General features: G+C 41.5%; 1 protein-coding gene and 1 pseudogene across 1 annotated transcript; both read right to left on the bottom strand.

Moving 5' to 3' along the window:
- Positions 1 to 10,335: 10,335 nt before the first annotated feature.
- Positions 10,336 to 12,712, bottom strand: LOC112763664 (GDP-fucose transporter 1-like; annotated as a pseudogene).
- Positions 12,713 to 15,823: 3,111 nt separating this feature from the next.
- LOC112763662 (uncharacterized) lies at positions 15,824 to 16,888 on the bottom strand. The gene has a single exon (XM_025809276.1). It carries the CDS (start codon positions 16,886 to 16,888, stop codon positions 15,824 to 15,826), a length of 1,065 nt encoding a protein of 354 aa, XP_025665061.1.
- Between the last annotated feature and the right edge of the window lie 528 nt (positions 16,889 to 17,416).

Below are 17,416 nucleotides of genomic sequence, written 5' to 3'. Positions count from 1 at the left end.
AAGCACAGAGAATCCTATGGCATTGCCATGGATCTCAATATGGAGGCCATTTCGGAGGTGAGCAAACAGCCACCAAGGTCCTCCAATGTGGCTTCTATTGGCCCACACTCTATAAAGATTCCCGAGAGTTTGTACGTAATTGTGACAGTTGCCAAAGAGCTGGTAATCTGCCTCATGGTTACGCCATGCCTCAACAAGGAATCTTGGAAATAGAGTTGTTTGATGTATGGGGAATTGACTTCATGGGACCTTTCCCACCATCATACTCAAACACTTATATTCTGGTGGTAGTTGACTATGTATCAAAATGGGTTGAGGCTATTGCCACACCCACCAATGATACTAAAACAGTGCTGAAGTTCCTCCAGAAACATATCTTTAGCAGGTTTGGTGTCCCTAGAGTGTTAATCAGTGATGGGGGCACTCACTTCTGCAATAAACAGCTTTACTCTGCCATGGTTCGGTATGGAATTCGCCACAAAGTGGCCACTCCATATCATCCACAAACCAACGGGCAAGCTGAAGTCTCTAACAGAGAATTAAAGAGAATCCTGGAACGGACAGTAAATACCCGTAGAAAGGATTGGGCAAGGAGCTTGGATGATGCTCTGTGGGCTTACAGAACAGCATTCAAGACCCCTATAGGGACCTCTCCATACCAACTCGTGTATGGTAAGGCATGCCACTTGCCCATGGAACTGGAACATAAGGCCTACTGGGCAACCAGATTCCTAAACTTAGATGCCAAATTAGCAGGAGAAAAACGATTGCTCCGACTAAATGAGCTAGAGGAATTCAGATTCACAGCTTTCGAAAATGCCAAGCTTTATAAAGAAAATAAAAAAAATGGTATGACAGAAAGCTGTCATCTAGAATCTTTGAACCAGGACAGAAGGTCCTGTTGTTTAACTCTAGACTCAGGCTATTCCCCGGGAAACTGAAATCCCGGTGGAGGGGACCATACGTGATTACAAGTGTGTCACCATATGGTTACGTGGAGCTTCAAGATATTGATTCTGATAAGAAGTTCATTGTCAATGGACAAAGAATCAAGCATTATCTTGAAGGCAACATTGAGCAAGAATGCTCAAGGCTGAAGCTAGATTAAAAGCTCAGCAAGGTCCAGCTAAAGACAATAAAGAAGCGCTTTCTGGGAGGCAACCCAGCCATGGGGCATTAATCTTCTAAGCATTTTGCCCTATTTTTCTTTTTTATTTGTTTATATAAAATTTACTGACACTAAGGTAAAGGATCAATTGCATAAGTTTACAGGGTTACAGAAGAAATTTGCACACAAAACAGAGATTGGAAGCTCAATGGCAAGAAAACGCTAGTAAAGGGGCATTTTGGGCGTTCAGCGCCCAAAATAGGCATCCACTGGGCGCTGAACGCCAGTAATGGCAGCAATTGGGCGTTCAACGCCAGAAATGGCCACCCACTAGGCGTTGAACACCAGGAATGGCAGCAACTGGGCGCTGAACGCCCAGGAGATCAGCATTTGGGCGCTGAACGCCCAAAACAGGCAGTGTTTGGGCGTTCAAACGCCAGGAGGACAGGGAGGAGCCAAATCCAGTAATCCCACACGTATTTCCATTTTAATTTCAAATTTTATGCTTCAATGCATGATTTTTACATGAACATATCAAGAACCCTGATTTCTAAAATCCCTAATTTCTAAAAATCCATCTTTCCAAATTCAATCCAACTCTTTTCAAAATCTTTTCTGAAAACAAATCTATCTTTTTCACTCAAAAATCTTTTCAACTAATCCATATCTTTTTCAAATATCCATATTATCTTTTTCAAAATTCAGAGTTATCTTTTTCAAAAATCTATCATATCTTTTCAAAATTAAACTCTATCTTCTATCTTATCTTTTTCAACTCAATCTTTTTATCTTATCTCTTCTTTTTTTTTTCGAAAAAGCCACCCCCCCACCCCTTTAAAATTGGGTTTGGCCTCCCCCCTCCTCCATCAACAAGTGCACCTCGATCTCCTTCTATCCCTCTCCTTTCTTTTCTTTTGCTTGAGGGCAAGCAAACCTCTAAGTTTGGTGTGTTTTTCCGAGATCACTAAGATCATGGCTCCCAAAGGGAAACAATACACTCCAAGAGGCAAGAAAGAGAGCGTTCCAAAACCACTTTGGAATCAAGGGAAGTTCTTATCTAAAGAACATTCAGACCATTATCTTAAAGTAATGGGTCTGAGATCAGTGATCCCGGAAGTTAGATTCGATCTGAAAGAAGACGAATATCCGGAGATCCAGGAGCAAATTCGAATCAGGAACTGGGAAGTCCTAGCTAATCCTGAAACGAAAGTAGGAAGAAACATGGTCCAGGAGTTCTATGCTAATATGTGGCAGACTGACAAGCAAAGACTATCTGGAACTGCCTGCTACGAATTTCGGACCATGGTCAGGGGAAAAATTGTTCATACCACCCCTGACAAGATCAGAGAGATACTAAAGCTACCTCAGCTAAAGGATGATCCAGACTCCTTCAACAGGAGGATGATGAGAGCAAACATTGGCCTGGATAAGATTCTAGAGGACATCTGTATCCCTGGAGCCAGGTGGACCACCAACACAAAGGGCGTCCCAAATCAACTCAAGAGGGAGGATCTCAAACCAGTTGCCAGAGGATGGCTGGACTTCATTGGGCGTTCTCTGTTGCCCACCAGCAACCGTTCTGAAGTCACAGTTAAAAGAGCAGTGATGATTCATTGCATCATGATGGGAAAGGAAGTGGAGGTTCATCAGCTGATTTCAACAGAGCTCTATAAGATTGCTAACAAAAATTCAAGAGAGGCCAGGTTGGCTTATCCAAGCGTGATTTCTTTGCTCTGCAAGGACGCTGGAGTCAAGATGGGAATAACTGAATATATCCTAATTGAAAAGTCAATCACCAAAGCATCAATGGAGAGACAACAAGCACAGGAGGATCATATCAAGAAGAGAGCACAGAAATTCCTCCCAGAGATTCCTCAAGCGGAATATTGGGAATATCTTGAGACGTCTGTCACCAAGAAACAGGAAGCTATGGAGCAAATAATAAAACAACAGAAGGAACACAGTCAAATGCTGACCCATATGCTTAAAGAACAAGAGGAGCAGGGACGTGACTTAAGGGAACTGAAGCGCCAAAAGTCTTCTGTGATACCAAGCCTCCCAAGGATCAGAGGAACCCCCATACCCCCAGAATAAAGGTTGTTAATTTCCAATTTCTGCCTTAACTCTGTGACAGTGTCCTTATAAAAGTACCTTAGAAGTCATATAGTAGTAATTAGTATCTGTTTTGATTTTATCTCCAATTAAGCTATAGTTTATTTTTCTCATCATCATTAAACATGAATAAAGTAGTAGATCTTTTGAATAAGAGGCAATAAAATTTCGAGTTTTAATAAGAGAAATTCTAATTAGCTAAATGTGGTGGCAATGCTTTCTATCTTCTGAATGAATGCTTGAACAGTGCATATGTCTTTTGAATTTGTTGTTTAAGACTGTTAAATATGTTGGCTCTTGAAAGAATGATGAACATGAGATATGTTATTGATAATCTGAAAAATCATAAAAATGATTCTTGAAGCAAGAAAAAGCAGCAAAGAAAAAAGCTTGCAGAAAAAAAAAAAAAAGAGCAAGCAGAAAAAGCCAATAACCCTTAAAACCAAAAGGCAAGGGCAATTAAAAGGGATCCCAAGGCTTTGAGCATTAGTGGATAGGAGGGCCTAAAGGAATGAAATCCTGGTCTAAGCGGCTAAACCAAGCTGTCCCTAACCATGTGCTTGTGGCGTGAAGGTGTCAAGTGAAAACTTGAGACTGAGCGGTTAAAGTCAAGGACCAAAGCAAAAAGAAGAGTGTGCTTAAGAACTCTGGACACCTCTAATTGGGGACTTTAGCAAAGCTGAGTCACAATCTGAAAAGGTTCATCCAATTATGTGTCTGTGGCATTTATGTATCCGGTGGTAATACTGGAAAACAAAGTGCTTAGGGCCACGGCCAAGACTCATAAAGAAGCTGTGTTCAAGAATCATCACACTGAACTAAGAGAATCAATAACATTATCTGAATTCTAAGTTCCTATAGATGCCAATCACTCTGAGCTTCAATGGATAAAGTGAGATGCCAAAACTGTTCAGAAGCAAAAAGCTACTAGTCCCGCTCATCTAAGTAGGATCTGAGCTTCATTCAAAAACTCTGAGATATTATTGCCTCTCAACCTATTAGTCTTCTATTTTATTTGTCTAGTTGCTTGAGGACAAGCAACAGTTTAAGTTTGGTGTTGTGATGAGCGGATATTTTATACGCTTTTTGGGGATAATTTCATATAATTTAGAGTATGTTTTAGTTAGTTTTTAGTCTATTTCTAGTAGTTTTTAGGAAAAATTCATATTTCTGGACTTTAATATGAGTTGTGTATTTTTCTGTAATTTCAGGTATTTTTCTGGCTGAAATTGAAGGAGCTGAGCAAAAATCTGATTCAGGCTGAAAAAGGACTGCTGATGCTGTTGGATTCTGACCTCCCTGCACTCAAAGTGGATTTTCTGGAGCTACAGAACTCGAAATGGCATGCTTCCAATTGCGTTGGAAAGTAGACATCCAGGGATTTCCAGCATTATATAATAGTCCATACTTTGCACAAGGATAGATGACGTAAACTGGCGTTCAACGCCAGTTCTCTGCCCAATTCTGGCGTCCAGCGCCAGAAAAGGATAAAAAACTGGAGTTGAACGCCCAAACTGGCATAAAAACTGGCGTTCAACTCCACAAATGGCCTCTGCACGTGACTCACTTAAATCTCAGCCCCAGCACACACCAAGTGGGCCCCAGAAGTGGACCTCTGCATCATCCATCATAGTCCACTCATATTTTGTAACCCTAGGTTACTAGTTTAGTATTTAAACAACTTTTAGAGACTTATTTTGCATTTCATGACATTTTCAGATCTAAACTTTGTATTCTCTGATGGCATGAGTCTCTAAACCCCATTGTTGGGGGGTGAGGAGCTCTGCTGTGTCTCGATGAATTAATGCAAGTATTTCTGTTTTCCATTCAAAAACGCTTGTTCCTATCTAAGATGTTCATTCGCGCTTAACCGTGATGAAGGTGAAGATCTGTGACATTCATCACCTTCCTCAAATCATGAACGTGTGCCTGACAACCACCTCCGTTCTATATACGATTGAATGAGTATCTCTTAGATTCCTTGATCAGAATCTCCGTGGTATAAGCTAGAACTGATGGCGGCATTCATGAGAATCCGGAAAAGTCTAAACCTTGTCTGTGGTATTCCGAGTAGGATTCAAGGATTGAATGACTGTGACGAGCTTCAAACTCCTGAAGGCTGGGCGTTAGTGACAGACGCAAAAGGATAGTAAATCCTATTCCAACCGAATCGAGAACCAACCGGTGATTAGCCGTGCTGTGACAGAGCGCGTGAGCATAGTTTTCACTGGAAGGATGGAAGGTAGCCATTGACAACGGTGATCCACCAACACACAGCTTGCCATAGGGGGACGTGCGTGCATGAATCAGAAGACAGAGGAAAGCAGAGATTCAGAAGACAAAGCATCTCCAAAACTCCAACATATTCTCCATTACTGCACAACAAGTAACCTTTAATTTATGCTCTACTGGTTATTCACAATTCAACTGATAAACATAATTGACTTCCTGACTAAGATTTACAAGATAACCATAGATTGCTTCAAACCAACAATCTCCGTGGGATTCGACCCTTACTCACGTAAGGTATTACTTGGACGACCCAGTGCACTTGCTGGTTAGTGGTACGCGTTGTGAAAAGTGTGATTCACAATTCGTGCACCAAACGTCCTCCTCTTCTAAGATCACTACCTCCTCTCCCTCAGTTCCTGGTGCATCAGGTACTTGAGGTAAATGATGCCAGGGCATTTTGACTAGTTTCACAAGCCATTTTTAGTATGTTTTAAGGTAGTTTCATGCATTTTCTTAGGTAATAAGCAAGTATTTGGTTCAATATGCATTCATACCTTGATTCAAGCAAACATTGTGAATTCTAAACAATTTCATGAGAATAGTGCAAGGATTGAATGATAGAATGAATGATGCATCATCTCATGATTAAGAGCAAGACTTTGATGCACTTTGTTTGATTGATTTTAGGTAAGAAGAAGTAGAGAAGAGCCACGTTAGTGCCACTAACGTGGCCATTAACGTAGAAGAAGGGATAGCTTGCAACGTTAGTGGTGAAGTTAGCACCACTAACATGTTCGAAGGCCAATTAAGCCCACGTTAGTGCCACTAACGTGGGCACTAACGTGAAAGAAGGAAGAGCTCAAGACGTTAGTGGTGAAGTTAACACCACTAACGTGAGTAATGGCCAGAGAAGCCCACGTTAATGGCCATGTTAGTGCCACTAACGTGGGCACTAACATAGAAGAAGGAAGAGCTCAAGACATTGGTGGTGAAGTTAACACCACTAACGTGAGGAATGGCCAGAGAAGTCCACGTTAGTGCCACTAACGTGGAAGAAGGGGGAGTTTGCAACGTTAGTGGTGAAGTTAGCACCACTAACGTGTTCAAGCTAAGGTATACCCACGTTAATGCCACTAATGTGGGCCATTAACGTGGAGGAAAGGGTGTTTTGGACGTTAATGGTGAAGTTAGTACCATTAACGTGATCAAGGATTAGGAAAGGCTATGTTAGTGGCCACGTTAGTGCCACTAACGGTGGGATTAACGTGACTCAAGGGGTTTGGAAACGTTAGTGACCAAGTTAGTGTCACTAACGTCTTCGAACCAGGAATTTACACTTGACGTTAATCACACTAACGGCCTGATTAACGTGAAAGTTACCTAACTCAAACTCTTCCAGCAAGCTGAGCAAAGCCTAATGAGATTGTAACTGCTTCAACTGAGCTCAAAGGCCCACATTCAGAGACTTGTAGATTTAACTGAAGATCAGAGAAGTAGTATATATAGGGGTAGTTTTGAATTAGAAAAGAGAGATTGGGATATGGGAATTCAGGATTGTAAACACTCTGTATTTACTTTTCTCTATAATTCAGTTTATTTTAAAAATGCAATTTACATTTCCACCTTCCATTCCCAGAGCTATGAACAACTAAACTCCACTTCATTGGGTTAGGGAGCTCTGTTGTAATTCAATGGATCAATTATAGTTCTTATTCTTCTTCTTCTTTTCATTTTCTTTGATTTGCTTGAAAGCTTTCGCTCTTCATCCAATTGAGCAATTGTCTCGGAAGAGAAATTGCTTATACTTAGATTTTCTCTGAACCTTGGAAGAGGAATGAGGAAATCAGGCTAGAAATACTTTCTCATGTTGGACTGGATTGGGGGTTAGATGGATATAGTGACATATAATCCTACCAATACTTTGATCTAGAAAAACATGTGGTATAATCAGTGATCGTACTTCATCTCTTCCCATGAGCAATTAGATCAAAGAATTGGGCAATTGTTCAAGCTTAGAGAGATTGAATTGCCAAGGAATTGGGATTCAATCACCTAAGATTGCCAAGAGATCAATGAGTTGCATGGATTGAGGAAGAGATGAGAATGAACTTGATCTGGAGAATGCAACATCTCCTGAACCCAATGAGCTTCCTATTTCTGATCTTCCCATTCTCTATATTCTGCTGTTTACTTTGATGTTCATCATCCCCATTCCCATTTAAGTTTCTGCAATTTACTTTCTGCACTTTATATTCTGCCATTTACTTTCTGTCATTTATATTTCTTGTTATTTACGATTTCCCGTCATTTAAATTTCTGCAATTCTCAACCCAATTTTGCTTAGTTCAACTAGAACACTCCTCTAATTAAAGTTGCTCAACCAATCAATTTCTGTGGAATTTGATCTTACTCTATTGTGAGTTTTTACTTGATGACAATTCGGTATACTTGTCGAAGAAAATTTGTAGTGATACAGAATTTCGTGCATCAGTAAATTCCTTCTCTCCATTGCCATCGTTCAGTATCGCGTGCACTACACCTGAGAGACACAGGCCAGGTTACAGAATGTGTTCTAGCTAGTCACGTAACAATAAACAATTTTGAAATTAAGACTCAATTGAGTCACAAATCCTTATAGGGATCAAAACCCTAGCAGAGCACACTAATCCTAGGTGGGTACTTCTTTTTAAAATTTTAGCATAGATTCTATTCGATTCAATGTCAATAAACCTTTGAACTTCTAATTCCATCCGTTCATTAACCGGTTCAATTTCAAAATCTTGGTTACATTATATAACGATTTTGAATTTCAGTAAGTAGGTTTCGTTGAGAGACTCCTACTTTTTAAGTTGAGCAAATAATAACATTTAATATTTAATATCTAATATTTTATTCAAGAATTTTTTACTTATTTAAAATTAAAAAAATTAATAAAGTATTTTCCCTGATCCAAGATTATTTATACAATTTTCATCTTTTTGTTAGTAAATTGCATTGGCTCCTTAACATTTACTAATTATAACCTAAATCGCACTGGGGATGTGCAACTTTACACTTTTTTATATTGTTAGTAAATCACTCTGGATGTTGAGCAATTTAAAAAATAAATGAAATCACCAAAAGACAATGTGATGATGAAAGTGTAAAATTAGCTGCAGATATTCGCGTTGTGTTTTTGAATCGCAGTGGTTAGATGTGATTTACTCGTAAATTAAAAGAAAAAGAAAAAGAAAAAAACACAAAAATCAACGCGATTTACATGTACAAAAGAAAAAAAAGAAAATAGCCTCTGTGATTTACTTGGTAAAAACAAAAAGGAAAGAGCCACTGCAATTTCTATGTGGAAAAAGAAAAAGCACAGAGCCACTTGGATTTACTTGGTACAAACAAAAAGGAAAGATCGACTGCGATTTATAAGGAGCTGCAAAAGATAACATAACATAAACCATTGCGATCTACATGAACTTTGATGTGCCAGGGACGGATCCCCCGACTTTTTGCAACAAAATTTAATAATAGTAGGTGTGCATGAGGTTATTATATATTATATAATTTTATTTTCTATTTAAAAAATAGAATATGTAATTAGCTTATATTATTAATTAAATTATTAAACATACTTAAGGTTCAGACTAATATAAGTAAAAGTTCAATTTAAATATTATTTATCTTTAATAATAAAAAAATAATAAAATAAAAGATGAATTTTTTATTAATTATTCTTTGATTTTCATTGAAAAAAATTGCTAAAAGATCTTACATAAATTTTATTATTGTTGAATTTTATATTTTATACAAAAAATTATTGTATATCACTTTGCCAATAAAAGGTACACATATTTTTTATATTTTAAAATGGTTTATTTTTGTATGTTTATACTAAAGTGATTATGATAGCTACTATGTTTTAAAAAATGTGGTTAAAATTAAAGTAATACCTTTTTAAGTGTTGCTAAAAAAATGTTATTAAAATGTAAAAAAATGTGACTTTAATTTTAAAGTCTTATAACCACCGTAGCTTTTATGAACATAAACATATTAGAATCTATTGTTTAAAATATATTTTTTATTAGTACGTTTTTGTAATGTATTTTATATTATATAACTTATTTATTGATGTAGTTTTTCTGAACTCGTCCTTGTTTGATAATGTAATTTGAATATAAAAAAAGAGTAAATATTCTTGTTAATTTCACTATTATCTTCATATGGGATAAAATTATCGTAGTTGCTCACCACAATGGTAAAATTACAAAAACAATGGACGAAACAACCTTTAACAATAATTATTTGATTGGTGATTTTATAAATTGTTGTTTCTCTGATTTACAACATAGTATTTTGTAAAAGTTGGATTAGCTTGGTCAAAAGTATATTTTTGAAATTTTGTACGATCACTAATAGTGTTTCAATTATAGATATGGTCAATATAAGTTTTCCCATATAAAAGTAACGACAAGATGCAAGCAATATTTTATCGGTCTAGGTTTTTGAAGATTCAGACACTTGAACTATTTGTAAAATTGGAAGAGATATTTATGCGCTCTGATAGATTTATACCAAATGAACAAGTTAGATAACCTTCATTTGATGTATACAAAAATATCAAAGCTCTAATTTTTTTTATTTTTTTATAAAATTTTTAAATTATCTTACCTTTCATCTTTTTAATATTCCAAATTTTCACAACTTTCATCACCACTAACACTTTTTTGATTATCACTGCCTCTCCTTCTCCTTCTCCTCTCCGCTGCTACCATCCACCGTCACCACCATCATCACCTCTTACCATCATCATTCCTTTTTTTATGGGACGATCAAACAAGCACTCTGGAATCGGATCTCAGAGCATTAAAAACCTCAAGATTATCACTGGTAAGAAATTAGAACAAGGGCGCGATCATGAGCGCGATCATGAGAGGCAAAAATTATTGTACAAAACAAAAGCCCAAGTGTTTAACCCTAGATCCATAATCATGTATTTGATGTAAACCATCTCAATAGTGATTGTGACAAGATAAGCAAAATCCAAAAAATAAGCTGTGAGAGTAAAAGCAGAATTAGTGGCGATATACCCCGCGCCGACAAGGATACCGATGAAGAAGAAAAATGTGAGCTTAGAAGGGCAAGGATTGTGGCAGGAGACGGTATCCGTAAGGGCTACAAGGAGAGGGGTGAGAGATCGAAAGATGATAAAGGTGTCGATATTGGCGTGGCGAAGGAAGTTGGTGTTGGTGAAGATGACGAGGAAGAAGATGAGTACGACGGGGGAGAAGCGCTTGGCGATGTCGATATAGTGAAGGGATAGTGGTGGAGGAACCTTAATTTGTCGAGAAGGTAAACGACGAAACCGGAAATGAGGTACTGGAATGCTATTAAGAGGTCGGGGTAGTTAAATTGGGTGATGGCGTATTTATTGATAATGATGAGAAGACTGAAAAAATTCTGTGGAAAAAAGGAGGAGAGATAGTAGTAATTAAAAAGGTGTTGGTAACTGATCACAAGGAGAGGAAAATGAGAGACCGTAATAATTAGAAAAGTATTGGTGGTAGTGAGGATTGTGAACGTTTGGAATTTGAAAAAAAAGATAAATAATAGGATAATTTAAAAATTTATTAACAAAAATTAACAAAAAAATTAAAATTTAAATACTTTTATCCTATAAAACTTATCTTTTTTTATAAGTACAATATTAATTTCTTTATTTATGAATAATTTTATCTGTATTTATAAAGTTCATGAGTATAAATAATATAATTTAGGAAAATTTTCACATGCCTTATTCACTTTATTAAAATACTGCTATGCCATATACGAAAAGGTAGCTGGTAAAATATTTGTTATGCAACAGGGAGACAGAGAGAAAGTCTAGAGAACCAGCAACTTTTGTGTTTTGTGGTTAGTACTTAACTATAAAAAAAAAGTGAGTGATTTCTAATTATTAAATGTAATTTCATACCATTAAAAATACTATTAATAGCCAATTAATAATTACAAAATACAAAAATTGCTGCATCTTAACACTTCCCATCCAACAGGTAATGCAATACCCAAAATATTCTTGGAATAATACGTAAAAAGACTGAATAGTACTGAGTCTACTGGCATAGCATTGATCATCGGCTTTGTTGTTTTATGTTAAAAGAGTTTCAAGGTAACCCACGTTATATATGGCTTGCAGTTATTGGGCTAATTTGTTTAATATTATACAAACATTTCTACTAATTAACAAATGGATATGCATCTATTAAAATGTCATGTTTTTCTTATATCAATTTGCATATTGTACGAAATGTCTCCGGTACGGTTTGAAGGGTGGATCGGGAACCCGCAAACCTGAGCTGAAGCCGGGTTGCCTGACTGGAGTAATGGGGGGAGGTACCTGCAAAGACACTCCGACGCTCAAGTCAGAATGGATCTAAGAGGTAGAAGGTGTGTGGAATGAATGAATACCTGGAGGGACTTTTGTCCTCTATTTATAGATGATGGGTATTCTTATCTTATCTTATCTGGTTAAGATAAGATGGACGTGTGAATTCAAAAGTCGGTTAGGAGCTCTAGAGGGCCAGCTTTTTGGGCCTTCTGAGCGAGGTGCGGGTCGGACCCGAGAAGCCGGGGTTGGGTACAGTCTCGGGTCCTGGATCCGTGGCTCGGATCCGTAACAGTTGCCCCCGCAGCGGGAGAGCGAGCGAGGTCGGTCTGTCGCTGGGAGATGCTATTTTCACCGTGGGTTTAGGCCTTTAGTTTTTCTCGAGTGGTCGTTTGGTTTTTCCGAGATGAGGTCGGTGTCTCAGTTTTGTTTTGTGGAAGATTCGTCTGACCGCTTAGGTCTGACGTGACTCTTCCGTATCCGCTGTGCCCATTGCGTTTTTCGAGGCGTGATTTATTAGTTACTTTTTCCTAGGGGGCATTTATTGCGAGGGGGTTTTCCCCCTTTTGCTCTCACGTTTGCTTTGCTTTCCAGGGGTATTTGCGTTATTTTATTTTTTCAAAACTGTTTTGGTTTTCCTTCTTCAGTTCCCTCGTTTGCTTCATTTCTCTACTGCTTTCTTCTTCCAAAAGAGCATTTTCTACTTTCCTTTCGCACTCTGTGGTTTTGGTTTGATCTTCTGCCGTAGCATCATCTCCTTGGGTTTATTTCCTTCACATTACCAGGTTAGTGTTCTTCTGCTTCTTTCTGTTTCCTTTTATCTTCCTTCGTGTTTTGTTTTGTCTTTGCTTAATGTAGATTAGAATTTGTTTTCTGGTGTATGATGGCATTGCGTTATGGTAGATAGGTCTGTTGGGGTAGTGGGTTTTGTAAGGGGGGCGAGCGCCGCCGTATAATTTGGTGGTGTTTAGTAGTGTTTGTTTGGTTTGATCCACCGTTTTCTGCCGTGGGGTTTGGCTGACGGTGGTGCTCGTCGCTATTTTAGGTATGGCTCGTCGAAGAACTGAGGGTGTGAGGGCTCCGGTGGCCCCGGCGGGGGGTGTCCCCGATCTTTTTTCTTGGGTCACTAGTGACGTGTGGGGGACGCCGTCACGGATGACGGAGGCGGACCTTCAGCGGCTCCGTGATCAAGGAGCTGTTTGTGGGGGTGGCGACGCCGAACGCCATTATGAGCTCTCCCTCCCTGAGGTTGACGAGAGGGTCCGCTATACTAATCTTGACTCCCCGACTGTGCCGGATTAGATGTGGGTGTACGAGGCGATGTTTACCCGGCTTGGCGTTCGGCTTCCCTTTTCCCCTTTTGTTCAGCAGTTATTGAGCCGGTGCTCCGTGGCGCCGTCCCAGCTGCATCCGAATAGTTGGGCGGCGATACGGTCTTTCGAACTTGTTTGTGACTATTTGGAGCTTCCTGCCTCGGTAAACATCTTCCTTTTTCTCTTCTTGTATACCCTTCCGACCAAGGAGGGGAAGCATAAGAAGGGATATGTGTCTTTTAGAGCTCAGCCGCATCGTCGAGTCTTCGGGTTGTATGAAGACTCTTTTCATGGTTTTAAGAGCGGGTATTTTAAGGTTCGTCCCGTAAGGGGACATCATCCTTTTTAGCTGACGTTGGAGGGTGAGCGTCGGTTCCCTACTTATTGGAACTTTAAGGCGGGGCCGTCCGTGTTTACTCAGGTTTTGAAGGAGTTCTTGTCCTCGGAGGAGTGGGATATCGCTCTTGTTCTGTGGCAGTTATTTGGAGAGCGTCCTCTTAATCCTCGGGATGTGATGGGTGATCCGGTTGCTTGTCGGTCGTACGTTGGTGTGTGTCTGTTCTTTCTTTGGTTTTTATGTTTGTTTTCCCGTTTTTATAACTTGAGGTTTTTTGTTTCCTTTCAGTTGAGATGGCTGGTGGTTTGACTTCCTTGGCACGGTTAAAGGCGGCGATGGCCCAGGAGGAGGGGTCGTCGTCTCCGGCTACTCCTGTTTTTAACCCCGCCGTGGGGTCGCGGGCTGTTTCTCAAGAGGTGGTTTCTTCGGGCGTGCGGGCTGATGCTCAGGTTTCCCCTGGCCCCGCGAATTCTCCTGAAGTCGTCGTGGTGACGGCTGCCGAGGCTTCTCGGAAGAGAAAAAGGCCCGAGGAGCCGAGCAGCGAGACTTTTGAGGAAGAGCGTCTTGTGCCTAGTGTGATGGACCGACGCTTCGATGCTCCGTGGTTCATTGATCAACACTTGATGCCTGGTACGGAGCCATTTTTGATGGCTGCGATGTTTCATTCCAGGCCAAGTCGGTGTATCGTGCCCTCCTCCGGTCTGCCGTCGTCGTTCGGAAGGCTGAGCCCGTGATGGCACAGGTTGGTTTGCTGGATAAGAAGCTTCGCCATTCTCAGGCTGAGGTGGCTAAGTTGAAGGAGGAGCTTGAGGCTGCCGAGGCTGTGAAGGAGAAGGCATTGAAGTCTTCAGAGGAAGCTGGGGCGGAGATTCTCCGGCTTTCCGAGGTTGAGACTTTGCTTCTTTCCCAATTGGCAGAGGAGCGGCAGCGGGCTTCAGATGTAGGTTCTCAAGCTGCCGTGCTTCTCGCTGAGTCGGAGGCTCTGAAGGCCGAGGTTGCTGCCTTGAAGAGGGAGAAGACGGAGTTGTTGGGTGATGCAAAGGATGCGATTGCGGCTACCGAGGAGACGATGAAGGCTCAGGCTTTAGTGCTGGCTCCGGGGGTGGATGTGTCCGTGATGGGAGCCTTCAAGACTGTTCGTGATGGCCAGATTGTTGACCTTGAGTAGCTTTTTTATCTTTGTAATTTTTGTTTTGAACTGTTTGTTTTTGAATATTTTGGATGGCCAAGGGCCGTGACATTGGGAACCGTTTAATGGTATTTTCGGCCGTTCGGGCCTTTGTATGTTCCGTATTATGGTGTTTTCGGCCGTTCGGGCCTTTGTATGTTCCGTATTATGGTGTTTTCGGCCGTTCGGGCCTTTTTATATGTTTTGCTTTGAGCTATTCCGTTTGTTTTTTCGGACCGTCGTTTGGTCGGGTTTTGTGGATATCCACGTGTTTGGCCTGGGGGGTGATCAGTCCCTATGGCCGTGTCTTTGTTCTGTATTTGGGACGCTTAGAAAGATGGAAGTAGCTGTTTAACGAAATATTTATTTAAGGTTGGGCCTCGTTAAAACCCTCCGTTTTTGGGGGGAAAGAGTACCCGGGATAGATACTTAAGCGAAAATTGAAATTCAGGATTTGTAAAATACAAATAAAAAGGGGTGACCTAGTTAGGTCGGCCTAAGTGTAGTATCGCCGTAAGTTGGTGGCGTTCCAGGTCCTTGGGACTTCGTCGCCGTTAAGTCGCTCGAGTTTATATGCTCCCTTTCTGATTACCGCCTTGATTCTGTATGGTCCTTCCCAGTTGGGGGTGAGTTTTCCTTCTCCTGGGGTCGGGGGGCCGATGTCGTTTCGTCGTAGGACGAGGTCGTTGGTCGCGAATTCTCGTCGGACGACGCCATAGTTGTATCTTAAGCTGATTCTCTGTTTTAGGGCTAGCTCTTTGATATGAGCTATGCTTCTTTCCTCGTCAATGAGGTCTCGTTCTGCTTCCTCGTCGTTACTGCCGACCGTTTTTCTGGGGCTTGGGTCTCCGATTTCCACCGGAATGATTGCCTCCACGCCGTATGTTAATCGGAAGGGTGTTTCTCCCGTGGTCGTTTGCGGTGTGGTTCGGTATGACCATAGGACTGATCCGAGTTCGTCGGCCCATAGTCCTTTGGCTTCGTCGAGCCGCTTCTTGAGTCCCTTGACGATTATTTTGTTTGCGGATTCCACCTGTCCGTTTGTTTGGGGGTGTTCTACTGAGCTGAAACGGTGAGATACGCGTAGTCCTTCTAAGAATTCTCTGAATTTTTTGTCCGCAAATTGGGTTCCGTTGTCCGAGATAACGATCTCGGGGATACCGAATCGGGTGATGATCTGTCGCTAGAGGAATTTTCGGCATTGGGCTGCCGTTATGGAGGCTAAGGGTTCAGCTTCGATCCATTTGGTGCAGTAATCTATGGCAACGATGAGATACCGGAGTTGGCCAGGTGCCGTAGGGAAGGGTCCGACGAGGTCGATCCCCCAGGTGCCGAATGGCCGTTCTGCCGAGATGATGCTGAGTTTGTGAGGGGCGGCTTGGTGAATATTGGCGTGCCTTTGGCATTTGTCGCAGCTTTTGACTATTTGAATGGAATTCCGGATAACCGTGGGCCAGAAGTAGCCTGCCCAGATGACTTTTTGGGCTAATGTTTTGCCTCCGACATGGTGGCTGCAGCAACCTTCGTGGATTTCGCGGAGTATGTACTCCGTGTTCTCGGGTTCCACGCATTTGAGCAGGGGTTGCGAGAATCCGCGTTTGTATAGCTGTCCTGCGACAATGGTATAGTTGGCGGCTTCCCTTTTTATTCGTTTTCCCTCTTTGGGGTCTGGTGGCAGTGTTCCGTCGAGGAGGTATTGTAGGATAGGGTGGGTCCAAGATCCCTGGTTCGAGAATGTCAGATGAGCGTTGGTCGTTGTTGACACGGAGGGTGACTTAACGACTTCCTGGATTAGCAATTTGTTACCGTGTCCGGGTTTGGTACTGGCTAGTTTGGAAAGTAGGTCTACTATGGCGTTTCGTTCTCTAGGGACATGTTGTATGGTAACTCGCTCGAATCCTTCTTTTAGTTTGTTTACCTTGGCGAGGTACTGTTGGAGTAGGGGGTCTCGTGTCTGGTAGTCTCCGTTGATTTGGGAGCTGACTACCTGTGAGTCGGTGTTTACCTCTAGGACCTTTGCTCCGACCTCCCGAGCTAGGGCTAGGCCTGCCAGGAGGGCCTCGTATTCTGCCTGGTTGTTTGAGACTGGGAATTCGTATCGTACTGATTGTTCGATTACGACTCCGTTCTGACTTTCGAGAATGACTCCGGCACCTCCAGAGGTGACGTTCGATGAGCCGTCAACATGTAGTTTCCACGATTCGGGGGTGGAGTTTCCTGGGGTCATCTCGGCGATAAAGTCGGCCATGGCCTGTGCTTTGATCGCGTACCGGGGTTCGAACTTGATTTGGAATTAAGATAGTTCGATGGACCACGCTAACATTCTTCCCGCAAGGTCTGGTTTTTGTAGTACTTGTTTGACCACCTGGTCGGTTCGGACCGTCAAGGGGTGGGCCTGGAAGTATTGTCGCAGGCGCCGGGAGGGCGTGAGGAGTGTAAAAGCTAATTTTTCTAGTCGTGAGTAGCGAGTTTCTGCTTCTTGCAGGACTTTGCTTATGAAGTTGATAGGTTCTTGTTCCTTTTTCATGTTTTCATGGATGAGTGCTGCTGCGAGTGCCTCTTCCGTAATGGAGAGGTACAGGTAGAGTGTTTTTCCTATTTGGGGTTTGGCGAGGATTGGTGGTTCCGCTAGGACTTTCTTGAAATGCTGGAACGCTTCTTCGCACTTCGTCTCCCATTTAAAAGGGGCTCCTTTTTTCATTAGTTTGAAGAAAGGGATCGCTTTTTGAGCCGATGCCCCGAGAAAGCGTGATAACGCCGTCAATCGGCCGGTGAG

The sequence above is a fragment of the Arachis hypogaea genome, chromosome 17 (assembly GCF_003086295.3).
Source record: "Arachis hypogaea cultivar Tifrunner chromosome 17, arahy.Tifrunner.gnm2.J5K5, whole genome shotgun sequence".
Classification (NCBI taxonomy): Eukaryota; Viridiplantae; Streptophyta; class Magnoliopsida; order Fabales; family Fabaceae; genus Arachis; species Arachis hypogaea.
Note: the sequence above shows the minus strand (reverse complement) of the source record. Positions and strands in the feature narration are given on the sequence as shown.